Below are 12854 nucleotides of genomic sequence, written 5' to 3'. Positions count from 1 at the left end.
TCACAGCTCCACTTCGAACCGAGGTTTGATTTTTTTTTAATCTCTAGATGCGTGTGGGCTAGTATTATCTGCTATTTTTGGATAATGTTCCCACCCAGAATAGGGATGCTAGGGTTCAAGTTGTTAATGTAAAAGAATAAATAACTGGACTGCACTCTCGAGATGCCAACTCGTGCCCTGGGCACTCACAGCCAAATATGTCTGGTAATTTGCGTCACTTTCCGGAGAAAACGACGAGTGCTGATTTTGTCGACTAAAACTATGACGAAAAATGTTTGTCGACTGCGTTTTTTTTCACTGACAAAAACTAAATAAAAACTAAGCCGTGATGACTAAAACTAAGACTAAATGTATTGACAATTTCGTCAACAAAAACGAGACTAAAACATTAGGGAGGGACTAGTGGAGAAGAGAGTAATTTTGGTTGTTCTCAGGTGTTGCGTGTTGAAAATAGCCGATCTACAAGCTCACAGCGCGTCGCAGTGCGACGCGTTGTGAGCTTGTAGATCGGCTATTTTCAGCACGCAACCAAGTGTAAAATAAGTATATTTAGTCGCCTAAAAACGTATGATATTTAGTCTACTAAAATTAGACTAAAACTAAAACTTTTCAGGTGACTAAGTTATGACTAAAACTAAATGACAATTTATTCAAAAGACTATGACTAAAACTAAATCAAAATGTTCTGTCAAAAACAACATTAAACAGCAGAGCGTGCAAGTATGGTGATGATGGCTGTCTGTATCGTGGGTATGTACATCAGGTCGCACTTGTTGGTTGGTGCCAACGTCACAGAGAACACTGGTTCTTCACCTCTATAGTTCAGTGGTTTTCAACCTTTTCAGGCCTTGGATCCCCAGTTAAAATAATATTTTAACTGGGGATCCAAGCACTAAGAGTTGAGGCAATACATTTTGTATAACATGGTTCTATTGTGAAAATAGCAGATCTACATGCTCACAACGCCTTGCGTTGCGAAGCGTTGTGAGCTTCTAATATTTGACAATAATGTTTATTTTTTCATTTTAGAGGTATTAAAAAGTCCTTAAATTGTCACTTAAGAAATGTGCAGATACCCTCTATACACTTACACTTTATGTTGGTTTGTTTACTAATTGAGACAGAAAACAATATTACACATTAAGTTATCTGGGGACCCCCCAAAATAATTTGGGGACCCCCCCCTGGTGGTCCCGACCCACAGGTTGAGAACCACTGCTTTAGTTCATCCATGTGAGAAACAAACTTTATACATACATACCTGTACTCACATACAGACAGCCCTCATCACCCTACTACAAATAAAAGTTCCTATTTTAAAGATTTGGCGACCCCCTGGCCTTCCCCCTATAATAACTCCCTGGCCCCCTGTTGAAAACCCATGCCATGGACCCAAATGGAAGCCGGACAAAGTGGATGAGCTTTCCTAAGCAACGTTGACTTGACTGAGCTCTGCTGAGCCCTCACAAATCTCTGGCCTTCCACCGAAAGGGAGCGTTGATCCCAGAGGCTGCCCACAGGCACCGCCAGGCGTTATGTGCTTGTAGATCTGCTATTTTCACTAGTTTTGTGCGACAGTCTTATGTGATTAAGCAGGGCGTTACTTTACGGAAAAACGTACACATTTGAAACTTGGAGATATAGAAGATTTAGATATAGTCATAGATGTTCTATAACAGGGGTCTTCAACAGGGGGTCCGGGACCCCTAGGGGGTCCTCTGAGTTACTACAGGGGGTCCTCCAAACATAGGCGGACTTTGCCATTTGCCCTGGGGGGGGGGGGGGGGCAGGCTTGAGCAGCAACATGCCAATTGTCAACCAACCCCTCAACACTAACTTATCACACTGTCCAACTACTGTTATTCATTGTGACCACTAGTGTACCAAATAAAACACAAGTACAATTATGTGTGGTTAGAGCAGTGTCATTTTACAAATTGTGTTCATCATTAAGTAAAATAGCTACTTTCATTATTGGAAACACAGTTGCAGTTTACAAGAAATGCCAATAAGAATAAACCTTTTGATAATCTCAGCTATAATTCCTAAATGGCTACAAAACATTTTGTTTGATGCAGGACAATCATTATTGTAATTTAATTTATTTTAAGTAATGAACAATAAGGGAATATCAGTGAATAATAACTTAAAAAAATAGATATTTTTACATTTTAAACCCCTTTTTAATTATGTTTCAAGCCTAATATGTGTAATCTTTGTGTACAGTTTGGATATTGCAGGTATGTTCAGGTATATTCATAGTCTGACAACCCCCATTCTTAGCAATGCTATCTTCAGAGAGAGAGAGAGAGGCTCTGATCACTTAACATTCCAATCAATCAACTTATTTAACCAGCTGGTCTCTGTGTGATGGGGAGAAACCAGTGACTATTAGTTGATTAATTCTTTAAAAAATCATAACTCTTGACAGGAATGGGCTAGAGACTTACTTTTTTTCCCTAAATGCTCAGAAATGCACCCCCATAAAGTCTGCCCATGCCTCCAAATCTTTGTGTGATAGAAACTTGTTTTTCCCCCCTTTTTTATATCAACCACTTGAACCCTAGCGTCCTTTTGACAAAGAGCTTTGGAGGGGGAAAAGAGCAGACTAAGTACAGTGAAAGGTCAAGTTTATTAAGTATTGACGGTTCAAGTGGTTAAATATCTGAAAACACACATTAAAATACACTGATGATTGTGCTGTCAAACAATGAAACTATATGTAATCTATGATATGGTTGTAGGGGTCCCTGCTTCATCTCTCTCTCAACTAAGGGGTCCTTGGCCTGAAAACGTTGAAGGCCCCTGTTCTATAAGGTCACAGCGTGGTGTGGTGTATGATTCATTGAGCTTGTAGATCTGCTGTTTTCCTTTTTATTGTTTGAATTAAGGCTGGGCAATATATCGTAAATATATCGATATCGAAGTATCAACATGTGAGGTATACATATCGACAAAGACGTCTTGAAATGAGGTATTATTTCCAGGTGTGTGGTTATTTAAATAAAGCCATTGTTGGAAAATGGAAATAAGGCATTTAATTCCTTTATTCTATGTGTACTGTGCAGTGTGCATGCATACTTTTACCCAAGTACATTTTGAGTATTTGTACATTGCAGTATTGCGGCACTCGGTGCTGCGCTGTGAGCTTGCATATCTGCTATTCTTCAATAGCCAAAGTATAAAATAATTTCAGGTCTTAAAATTCCAGTTTAAAATCTCACTTACCCGTGTAATAGGGATACGTTGTGCAGTACGACACTAAACAACATGCCACCACATGTGTGATGCGTCGGGGACACCGCGGTGAAGGTGCTAAGTGTTTTTTGTCACTGCAGAGTGTTAAGTCTGAGCGAGGCCACTGGCCGGCCGGTCAGACACGGGTCAGAAAGAATTCAAGGCTTTGATACACATAGCCGTGTTCATACTTCTATGCAGGATTGGATTTGCTGCTGCTTTTGATATAATTATCGTTGAGAAGATACAATGTCTCCACGATATGCCTTTTTAGACGTATCGTATATATTGTTATACAATCGAGGGAGCCTTGTAAAAAATCCTGTTAATACAGAGGACTATTCCAGAGGCACCTGCTTAATTTTTTCAAGCTATTCGGCAGGTGATTGGATGGGACTGTCTGTCTATCACAGTCACTCATATTTTTTCAAATGCACTTCACGTCGCGGTCCTCTAATGGGGATCGAGGCTGGGCGCGGAGGACCGCGACGTGAAGTGCGTTTGAAAAAAAAGACTTGTAGCACTACCGGCTTGTTCGTGGTAGCGGCAAAGATGAATAGTGAAAGTAAGCAACTCACACCCGGTCTTGCTCAGTTCCCACCCTTAGCTGCCGCTGATGGATTCGAACCGGGCGCTGTTCAATCTCTGAGCGTAATGTCATAATGATGGTAATGTCATCTGTTGTTGAGCAGTATCCAAACTGGTCAAGGCAGGTTGTTGTTGAGCATGCATTGACTCATAGTACTGTAGTTGTTTTACTCTGCCCCCTTGTGGATTCCACCATCTGTCAGCAAAATATACATAAATTACTAGAGCTAATAGATATTTTATTGCCCCTTTGTGCGTTTCATTTGTTGTCATCATCCTGTTTGCCATTCACTGCGACTGTCAGTAGTTCCAGGCTCTCACACCGTCTGCCGTCATTTCGCTTCTTCACAACCGCCGGGCCGGTCAGAGACATAAAGAGATTTGCCGTCTTTCAAAGAGGCAGATAAAAAATAAATGGAGGTGTTTTCTCATTATGGCGCTATCAATAGCGGCCGGGTGACAATAAAAATTCACATCATGGAAATGAGCTGTGCTCATCTCATTCATTATGGATACCTTTTGGCTGCTTGTTTAAGGATGGCCATTGTGTCATTTCTAGACACACCAAAAGCCAGGTAAGGTCACAAGGAACCCGGTTGTGCATTGTTGTCACAAGGAAACATGTGCTTAGTTATTGTTGTCTCTCTCTTAAATCTTTTCACCCAATGTACTGTAGTCATTATTTGAATTCGCAATTTCCCACATGGCTGTGAGGTGTGTAGGTGTTTTTGATAGATCTTTTATTTTATTGATTTTATGGACTCTCTTTGGATTAAGTCTGCTAAATGCCTAAGTTGTTGTGTCTGCTATCCTCTGGCTTAGAGTTGTGTGTGAGAGTGAATGAAACTATAAGAAATTGACCCGGAACAGGAAAGGGGAATGCCTAGGGCAGGGGTGGGCAACTTTGATGATGGAGAGGGCCACTATATTTCCACCTTCACTCCACAGGGCCACATTGCATATTGCTACGTCCTACTTTGTCATTCTAGTATCTCATACAATAGAAGCAAAAATAGCAGATCTGCAAACTCAAAACGCATCACGCTGCGATGCGTTTTGAGCTTGTAGATTGGCTATTTTAGCTTCTTTTGAATTGGAATCTTGAATAATTTTTTGTTTATTTTTGAATGGGAATCCTGAAATGTAACATTTTGATTTAATTCAAACACATTTAGTTATATACTCATGTTAACTGTATGAACCTAAATACAAATACATTTTAATACTACTATACTAGTCATTAAGCTACTAATATATAGACTGACAGAATTAAAGCAGGTCATGTTTAGAATTGTAACAGCTGAAATCAATAATATATCAGTATTCTGATATCAACCAGGGGCCGCATTACGTGAAGGTGGGGGCTGCATGTGGCCCCCGGGCCGCCAGTTGCCCATGTATGGCCTAGGGGAACCTAACCCTAACCTCAGTAAAACTAACACTGGTGAAATGCTAACCTGCCGACGCTCCATCCGATGCTCCATCCTGGCGTCCTCACGGGAAGACGGTGCGACGCTGCTGCGTGCACGTTTTTCCCAACGAGTTTGAGCACAGCGGTGGGGGTGTGAGGGTGTGGGGGGAGGACTCGTCTTTAGGACTGGGACACTCTTGGAGCTCGCCCAAGCGACACATTGGCTCCCCGCGCCCGGCCTCCGATCCGCAAACACGGCAATGTGTGTTTGTTGTAACATGTGACCAAGCTGGAGTCACCGTGGAGTATTAGTCTTTATACTCCAGGGGTCTCATTTTCATTGACAGCACTATCTTCAGTTTAAAAATGATGATTTACAAGCTCACAATGCCTCGCAGCACTAGGCATTGTGTACTTGTAGATCTATCTACTTGTGTCTTCTATGTTCCCCTCAGAATGAGGATTCTAGGGTTCAAGTCGTTAATGTAAAAAATAAAAAGTATGTTCCAATTACACAAAGATTTGGAGGACCCCCGATGTGGCCTCCATATAGGGGCATTCCCATATGAAGTCCTGTTAGATATGGGCTTAATATTGATGACATCAGGAAACTCCATATACTGTATGGGCATAAAAGGGATTCTGTTAGCGTGACATCACAGTGAAGCCAGAGCATGATGTCAGAGCGACAAACCCATATAACCACAGTGTAAGGTGTGACAGACAGACAGACAGACAGAGATACATACGAACAAGCTGTGACCGTTCACATTCTAAACTGCGACCTATGGTCGCAATCACTTATTATGTTGCATGCTGCGACGTCTGAAGAAGCCAAACCACTCACTTTGTGCCTGTAGTCCTGTACACAAGGTCTAACAAAGGAAGAATAAAGAGGAACCTTGAACATGTCTATTCCTGTGCCTCTGCTATACAGGCTTAAGTGAATCGCTTTGACAACTCTCAGAAAGCTGTGTGTGCGCGTGTGCGCGTGCTTGTGTGTGTGTGAGAGAGACGGACATGCGTCTACTCTAGGTGTTACCTGTCTTTAACCCCCTCAAGTGACACAAGTGAGGCCAGTTTCCTTTGACACTTGCTGCGGTGCTGTGCTATACATTCACAGTGATAGAGTTTCAGCTGAGCCCTGTCAAGGGGAGTCACCTGACAACAACCTCTGCTATGTTTGCTAACATCACTGGTGTTTGTTACCTTGCGGTCCATCTCCCAACCATCCTGTTCTGAATGTATGTAATACAGTTCAGTGCTTTATTTGTTTTATTCGGTTTGCGCTTAAATTACTCTCAAGCGTTGTGTATGTTTTGTGGCACAGCGATATTGACAAGTGTCGATGTGGACTGGATTTTTTTCCAGTTGACAAAAGGTTGAGTTGAGTGACGCTCGCCGAAAGGGTTGTGTCGATGACTAGCGAATGTGTGAGCTTGTAGATCTGCAATCTTTGTGTGTGTTTTATCTTTTTACCCCATCTTCTCCCCAATTTAGTCTTTATGCCATTTAATTCCATCCCCACACACATGTCTGTGTTGTCAGTGCTGTTGTATCCTACTGACTCACCTGCCAGTGAGGAGCCCCCACTGGGAGGACGTAGAGCCTTCGTCCTACTCCTCCCACCCAACACTCCCTGCTGACCAGTGTTGCATTGCTGATTCAATGTTTGGGGGTACGCGATTTTCAGGACGTCACGTGCACGTCGCTTAACACCTACTATACAGGTCTATTGATATGCATAGAGGCTTGTTTCTTTGTTAAAACACCCTGTTGTGACACTAAAGCGTTGTTGAGGTGTGAAATTTTTTTTTTTTTTGCATCAATGGATGTCCGTGTGCATGAGAGGCGTGACACTGGTCAGAAAACATACAGTATGGGTCGGTGACTACCCATGTGACAAGAGCAATACAACACTCCCTGCTGACAGGTGCCGCCTCAGCCTGTAGGAAGGAGTACATGCTCCTACACGTAATGCCCTCCCCGCCCGGCTTCCCTCTCCCCGAACAAGGGCCAATTGTGTTCGTATAGACGCCTGACAAAGCCGGATGCACCACGGTGGATTTGGACCCACAACCTCCGTGGTGGTGGCCAGGCACTTTCACCACTGCGCCACCCGAGAGCCAGATCTGCTATTTTTATTGTTTAAATTTGAATGGATCCCACACTTCTAGTGAAAATTATATAATATGAGTTCTTGTGCACATGCCGATTATGTACCAGTACATGTGAGCGTGTGCCCGTGTGGACGTGTGTGGTGTGTTCCCTTACAGATAACTAGAGATGCACCGATCAGGTTTTTTGGGGCCGATACCGATCACCGATCAGCTGGAATCAATATCTGCCGATACCGATATTACCGATCGATCAAAGCACCGATATTACCACCGATATTACCGATCGATCACAGCGTGAAATCCATAAATTCTTCTATTGTGTCACTGTCGGAGCATTTATATATTTAATGATTCCTCTTACACAACATTGACATTGTATATATTAATTCAATTCAACTTTATATTTTAAGGTCATGATTTGATTCGATTCTCAATATGATATATTATCGTAAATCATTTTAGTCCTAGGAAAATTCCTCCTCAAGAAAAACAAAACAAAAAGGTTTTCTCATAAAGACAGTGGCAATATTGTCTATCCTTCATTATTTTCAAGGTTATTTGGCTATAATGGTTAATAGCAACAATAATAGGCCAAATAGGCCCTTAAGATTTTCTGTACACTATATACATATTTGGGGTCCTTGCTCTTGGCATGAAAATGTTTGAGAACCACTGTTCTTAAACAATATCAGACAACAACATTTCTGTTTGACTGACCTTCCCAGTTTTTTATTTTTATAGACCTGTTTGCTGGAAAAAACAGGATATGGCAACACTTTTTATAGACCTGTTTGCTTGTTTCTGTCGCAGAAACTAAATGGCAACGCGTCATCCTCCTTACATCTAGTGCTAACGGTTAGCACCTGTGGAAATGACTGTTTTAAACTATATAAGGGAACTACAAACGTTATCCTTAGATCGACAACAACTACCTCCAACTGTTGTCCTCCAATGACTTTGGAATTATGTTTTTTGGAATTAAGTTTAACATCAACGTTACAGCCTCTCTCTCTTCTCTCACGTCGCAGAGAGAGAGAGAGAGAGAGAGAGAGAGAGAGAGAGAGAGAGAGCGAGAGAGAGAGAGAGAGAGAGAGACGAGCGGAGCCTCGTTAACCCAAAGAGAGAGAGAGAGAGAGAGAGAGAGACACGAGCGGAGCCTCGTTAACCCAAAGAGAGAGAGAGAGAGAGAGACACGAGCGGAGCCTCGTTAACCCAACACAGCTGAAAACGCATTCATCTGATCACTCAAATCGTGGATTTTACTTTGAGAAGTCAACACCTACAAAGGTAGAAGTAGGCTACTATTCCAATGGTGTATCCAATATGTTTAAAACAAACAACTTTCATCTCACTCTGTCCCCCTTTCTTCGGTGCATGTCTGTGTGTGGTGTGGGAGGAGGGGGGGGATTAAGTGGCTCACAGACAGAAGTGAACATGGAGCCGCACGCACGCACGCACGCACGCACGCACGCACGCACACACACACACACACACACACACACACACACACACACACACACACACACACACACAAGAGAAGAGAGGAGAACAGAGCTCTCCTTCGTCAGAAGCACGCATGCACAACGCGCACGTGAATCGAACGTCAACGTCCCTTTTGCTTCAATCCCTTGATCGGCTCGCTTTGATCCAATTATGGAAACACCGATCAAAACCGATATGGCCTTGATCGGCCGATCTGATATCGGAACCGATCAATCGGTTCACCTCTACAGATAACATGCTGTTTATCTCTCAGATTGATCTCATGGGTATTATTTCTGACGGGGAAATCTCGCTCCTTCGACGAGTCATTCTTTCTATGAGCGTCGGCAGGTTAGCTACTCACCCGCGTCACGGTTACTGAGGTTAGGGTCAGGGTTTGGGTTAGGTTTAGGCATAGAGGTTAATAACATTCGCCCACAAACAGATATGTCGCAATATCGACACGCTCCCTTTTCTGACAGTTTTTCTGCACAATCTGCACATTTGTTGTAGGTCCAAAGCTCATTTATAATACAGTAGGCTAGTGTGAATATTATAAATATTAATGTGTTTTTCGTGTCACATAGCCAACTCATATTTACAACTTGCATGCCTGCACAGATCAGGTTGAAATTGCTACGCTTAACGGTAGAGAAGAGAAAAATATGTAAAAAAAAAACAACACTTTCTTAATTTAAAGCATTTCTCGAACCACGGAAGCCCTGTATTCTTCATGCGACGAATAGCAGCCAAGCTTGTAGCTTGTATCGGCTATTTGTATCTGTAAAGAAACAATTGTTGCATTCTTGAGACTCATTGTTAGTGCCTGTCCTCCTTGAGCTTTGCAATGTAACATCAAAACAACAGAGGTGTCACCAGAGTTGTGAAGTTGGCACTCTGTCGGTTTGATAACATTATCTACCGTACTATACACACCAGACTGGAAAGTAGGGTGTCTGTAAGCCGGCTTTACATTTTGTTGTATGACGGTGTTGTGCACAGAACACTAGTTTAACGATGCAGTGCCATGATCCCCCCCCCCCCCCCCCCCCAAAAAAAAAATCATGATTATCAGGTATTATGATTATACTAGGGGGGAGATTTCTTCCAAAAAAGTGTACAGAAAGAGTTAAAATTAGGTTTTTAGGTGGCCACACCTACCAGTTCATTAAGTATGTCTGGTTTGCAGGTGGGTGGTGACCCAGCTAAAGTTAGCCACACCCACAGTGTTGGTTGAATGGTAAAAGGGGAGGGGATGATTATATGATGTCATTTAATCACTGTTTTTGGATCTGCACTTTTGACCCACAAGGTGTCAACCTCCAGGAAGAAACCCCAAATACAAAGGGAATACATAATCGCTCCTAACAACCACACCGGGGGGACTAATGAAACCAAGAAAAAGTACAAAACTATGGCACCGCCTCTTTAAAGGCCCAATCAGTTTCCTGTGTGTGTGTGTGTGTGTGTGTGTGTGTGTGTGTGTGTGTGTGTGTGTGTGTGTGTGTGTGTGTGTGTGTGTGTGTGTGTGTGTGTGTGTGTGTGTGTGTGTGTGTGTGTGTGTGTGTGTGTGTGTGTGTGTGTGTGTGGTGTCAGCGACAGCGAGGAACAACATTTCTCACTTGTCTCGACTCCCACATCAAGCTGTTATTAGCGTGTCCGCCGTTACGTGGGTCGCGAGCATGCTCGCTACCACGCACCGGGTACACTGCAGCAACCTCCAACTGTTGGCTACCACTGTGGGTCCACAACGGGACGCGTGGGTGTGCGTGTACAACATGTCTCACTTCTCCCGACTCCCACATCCCACATCAAGCTGTTATTAGCGTGTCTGCCGTTACACGCAGTTACGTGAGTCGCGTGTGCGCCACCACGCATCGGGTACACTGCTATGGCTGTGTGCGTGTGTGCGTGTCACACTCTGCCCGAGTGAGGGTAGTGTTTGGCCGAAAAGGCACTTGAATTAAACCTCAAATACTTGAAAATACTCAAAAAAATACTCAAATAGGAAAATAGCAAGACAGAGTCCTTCTTTGCAAAAACAGCAAGTGATTTATTCACCTTTTTGTGTCCCAGTAAAATGGTGCTCACAAAATACAGCACAAACTGAAAACTATTTACAACAGCCTGGCCAGAATGGCATTGGGTCTCTTCAGCTCCACAGTCCTACTTTGACTGACTCAGCAAGTGGCAAGTCCCCCTGTTAAATAGGCTAGGCCCCTCCCACGGACAGTACCAATCTTGAATTGATTCCACAATTCACATAAAAAAACAGTATAACCAATGTCCAAAGACAATACAAATCATTGACACAAATCATCATCACATCTCATCAAATAATTACTCACATAATGATTAAACTATTTACACACAAACACACAGATAATGATCAGTAGGAGGGACCGAGCATACTCCCTACCATGGAGTCAGGCACTATAAAAGGCAGCCTGCTGCTACAATCGGGTAGGTGGCGGTATTCACCTAGACACGTTGGTTGTAACCCGCCATTAAAACTAACGAAGAAGAAGAAGAAGACAATCGGGTCCTTTCCCACTACCCAGAACCAGGAAGCACTGTGGTATGAAAAATAACAAACATTTTCAAATAGCAAAACTCTTCAACTTATAATAAAAAATGACAAATGTTAAACTTTACCCTGTGTTATGTGAAATACAGAAGACCTAGTAAATGTCGTACCATCAGTGGCAGGGTGAGCTGCCGTGTGTGTGTGTGTGTGTGTGTGTGTGTGTGTGTGTGTGTGTGTGTGTGTGTGTGTGTGTGTGTGTGTGCGTGTGCGTGTGCGCATGCGTGTGTGCGTGCGTGCGTGCGTGTGTGTGTTGTAACGGGTATGGGATAACTCTATGTGGAAGCAAGCACAGTTGCCAACCCCCTGCAACTCAGAATCTTGCTAATCAATGACGAGAACTGAGAAGTCCAATATACTGTGATGCTACTTTAATTTCAAAGTATGATGTACTGTTATTCCATGTTTACTGATCGACTATATTCACAATTATAGCAAAGTCTAATCCTTCAATACATGGGACTCCTCCATGGGTAACTAATCTACAATTGCAGCCAGGTCTGCTCCTTACATTTGTGCTCCTACATTTTCTCATCCAAGCATCATTTAAAGTTACTGTCCATCCCTCATATAATGTGCACACTCCATAACCCACACTCGCTGCATATCATTTCAGAGCACATATCTTCGAACGGGTAAGGACTAGTACAGGGGTCTTCAACAGGTGATCCGGGATCCCTAGGGGGTCCTCAGAGTTACTACAGGGGGTCCTCCAAATCTGTCTTTGTGTTTTCTCGATTTGTAGATTTTTTTTATATTAACCACTTGAACCCTAGCGTTCATATTCTGATAACTTGAGCCAGAAGGCGTTGTAAGCTTGTAGATCTGCTATTTTCGGCAAAGAGGTTTGGTGTAGAGGGGGAAAAGAGCAAACTAAGTACGGAGTGAAAGGTCAAGTTTATTAAGTATTGACAGTTCAAGTGGTTAAACATGCAAAACCACAAATTGACATGAATCCAAAATACACTGATGATCGTGACGTAAAATGACTAAACTATATGGAATCTATGAGAAGGTTGAGGGGGGGGTCCCTGCTTCATCTCTCTCTCTCAACTAAGGGGTCCTTGGCCTGAAAACGTTGAAGACCCCTGGAATAGTATGTTTATATCCAGCAAATCAAATATTTAATTAGCCTTTGTGTTTGTTTGTTTTTTCAGGTGGTGCTCGTTTTTGCTCTCAGCATCGGTGCCCTTGTAATATACTTCATAGATTCCTCTGAGTAAGTATTTCTATCTACTTAATATATGCACTCATTCATTGTTATGACCCTGTAATTATTGAATGCTTTAACCAGTGAAAAATAGCAGATATACAAGCTCACAGCGCGGCACCGAGTGCCGCGCTGCGAGCTTGTAGATCTGCTATTTTTGAAAAATCGTGAAAATTATAATTTTTACCCGATTCTATAAGTGTCTTTTGAATCCTTCTGAGG

General features: G+C 42.7%; 1 protein-coding gene across 1 annotated transcript in view; it reads left to right on the top strand.

Moving 5' to 3' along the window:
- Window positions 1-12854, top strand: part of LOC308302668 (calcium-activated potassium channel subunit alpha-1a-like) — a gene marked incomplete at both ends in the record, with an annotated part of 159590 nt that overhangs the window by 64915 nt on the left and 81821 nt on the right. Inside the window, one exon of the mRNA XM_080746953.1 lies at window positions 12580-12641. Within this exon, the coding sequence (XP_080603079.1) occupies window positions 12580-12641 (62 nt within the window). The remainder of the gene's footprint in view (window positions 1-12579; window positions 12642-12854) is intronic.

The sequence above is a fragment of the Nannobrachium achirus genome (assembly GCF_963921795.1).
Source record: "Nannobrachium achirus genome assembly, chromosome: 18".
Taxonomy (NCBI): domain Eukaryota; kingdom Metazoa; phylum Chordata; class Actinopteri; order Myctophiformes; family Myctophidae; genus Nannobrachium; species Nannobrachium achirus.
This window is presented reverse-complemented; position numbering and strand designations above follow the sequence as displayed.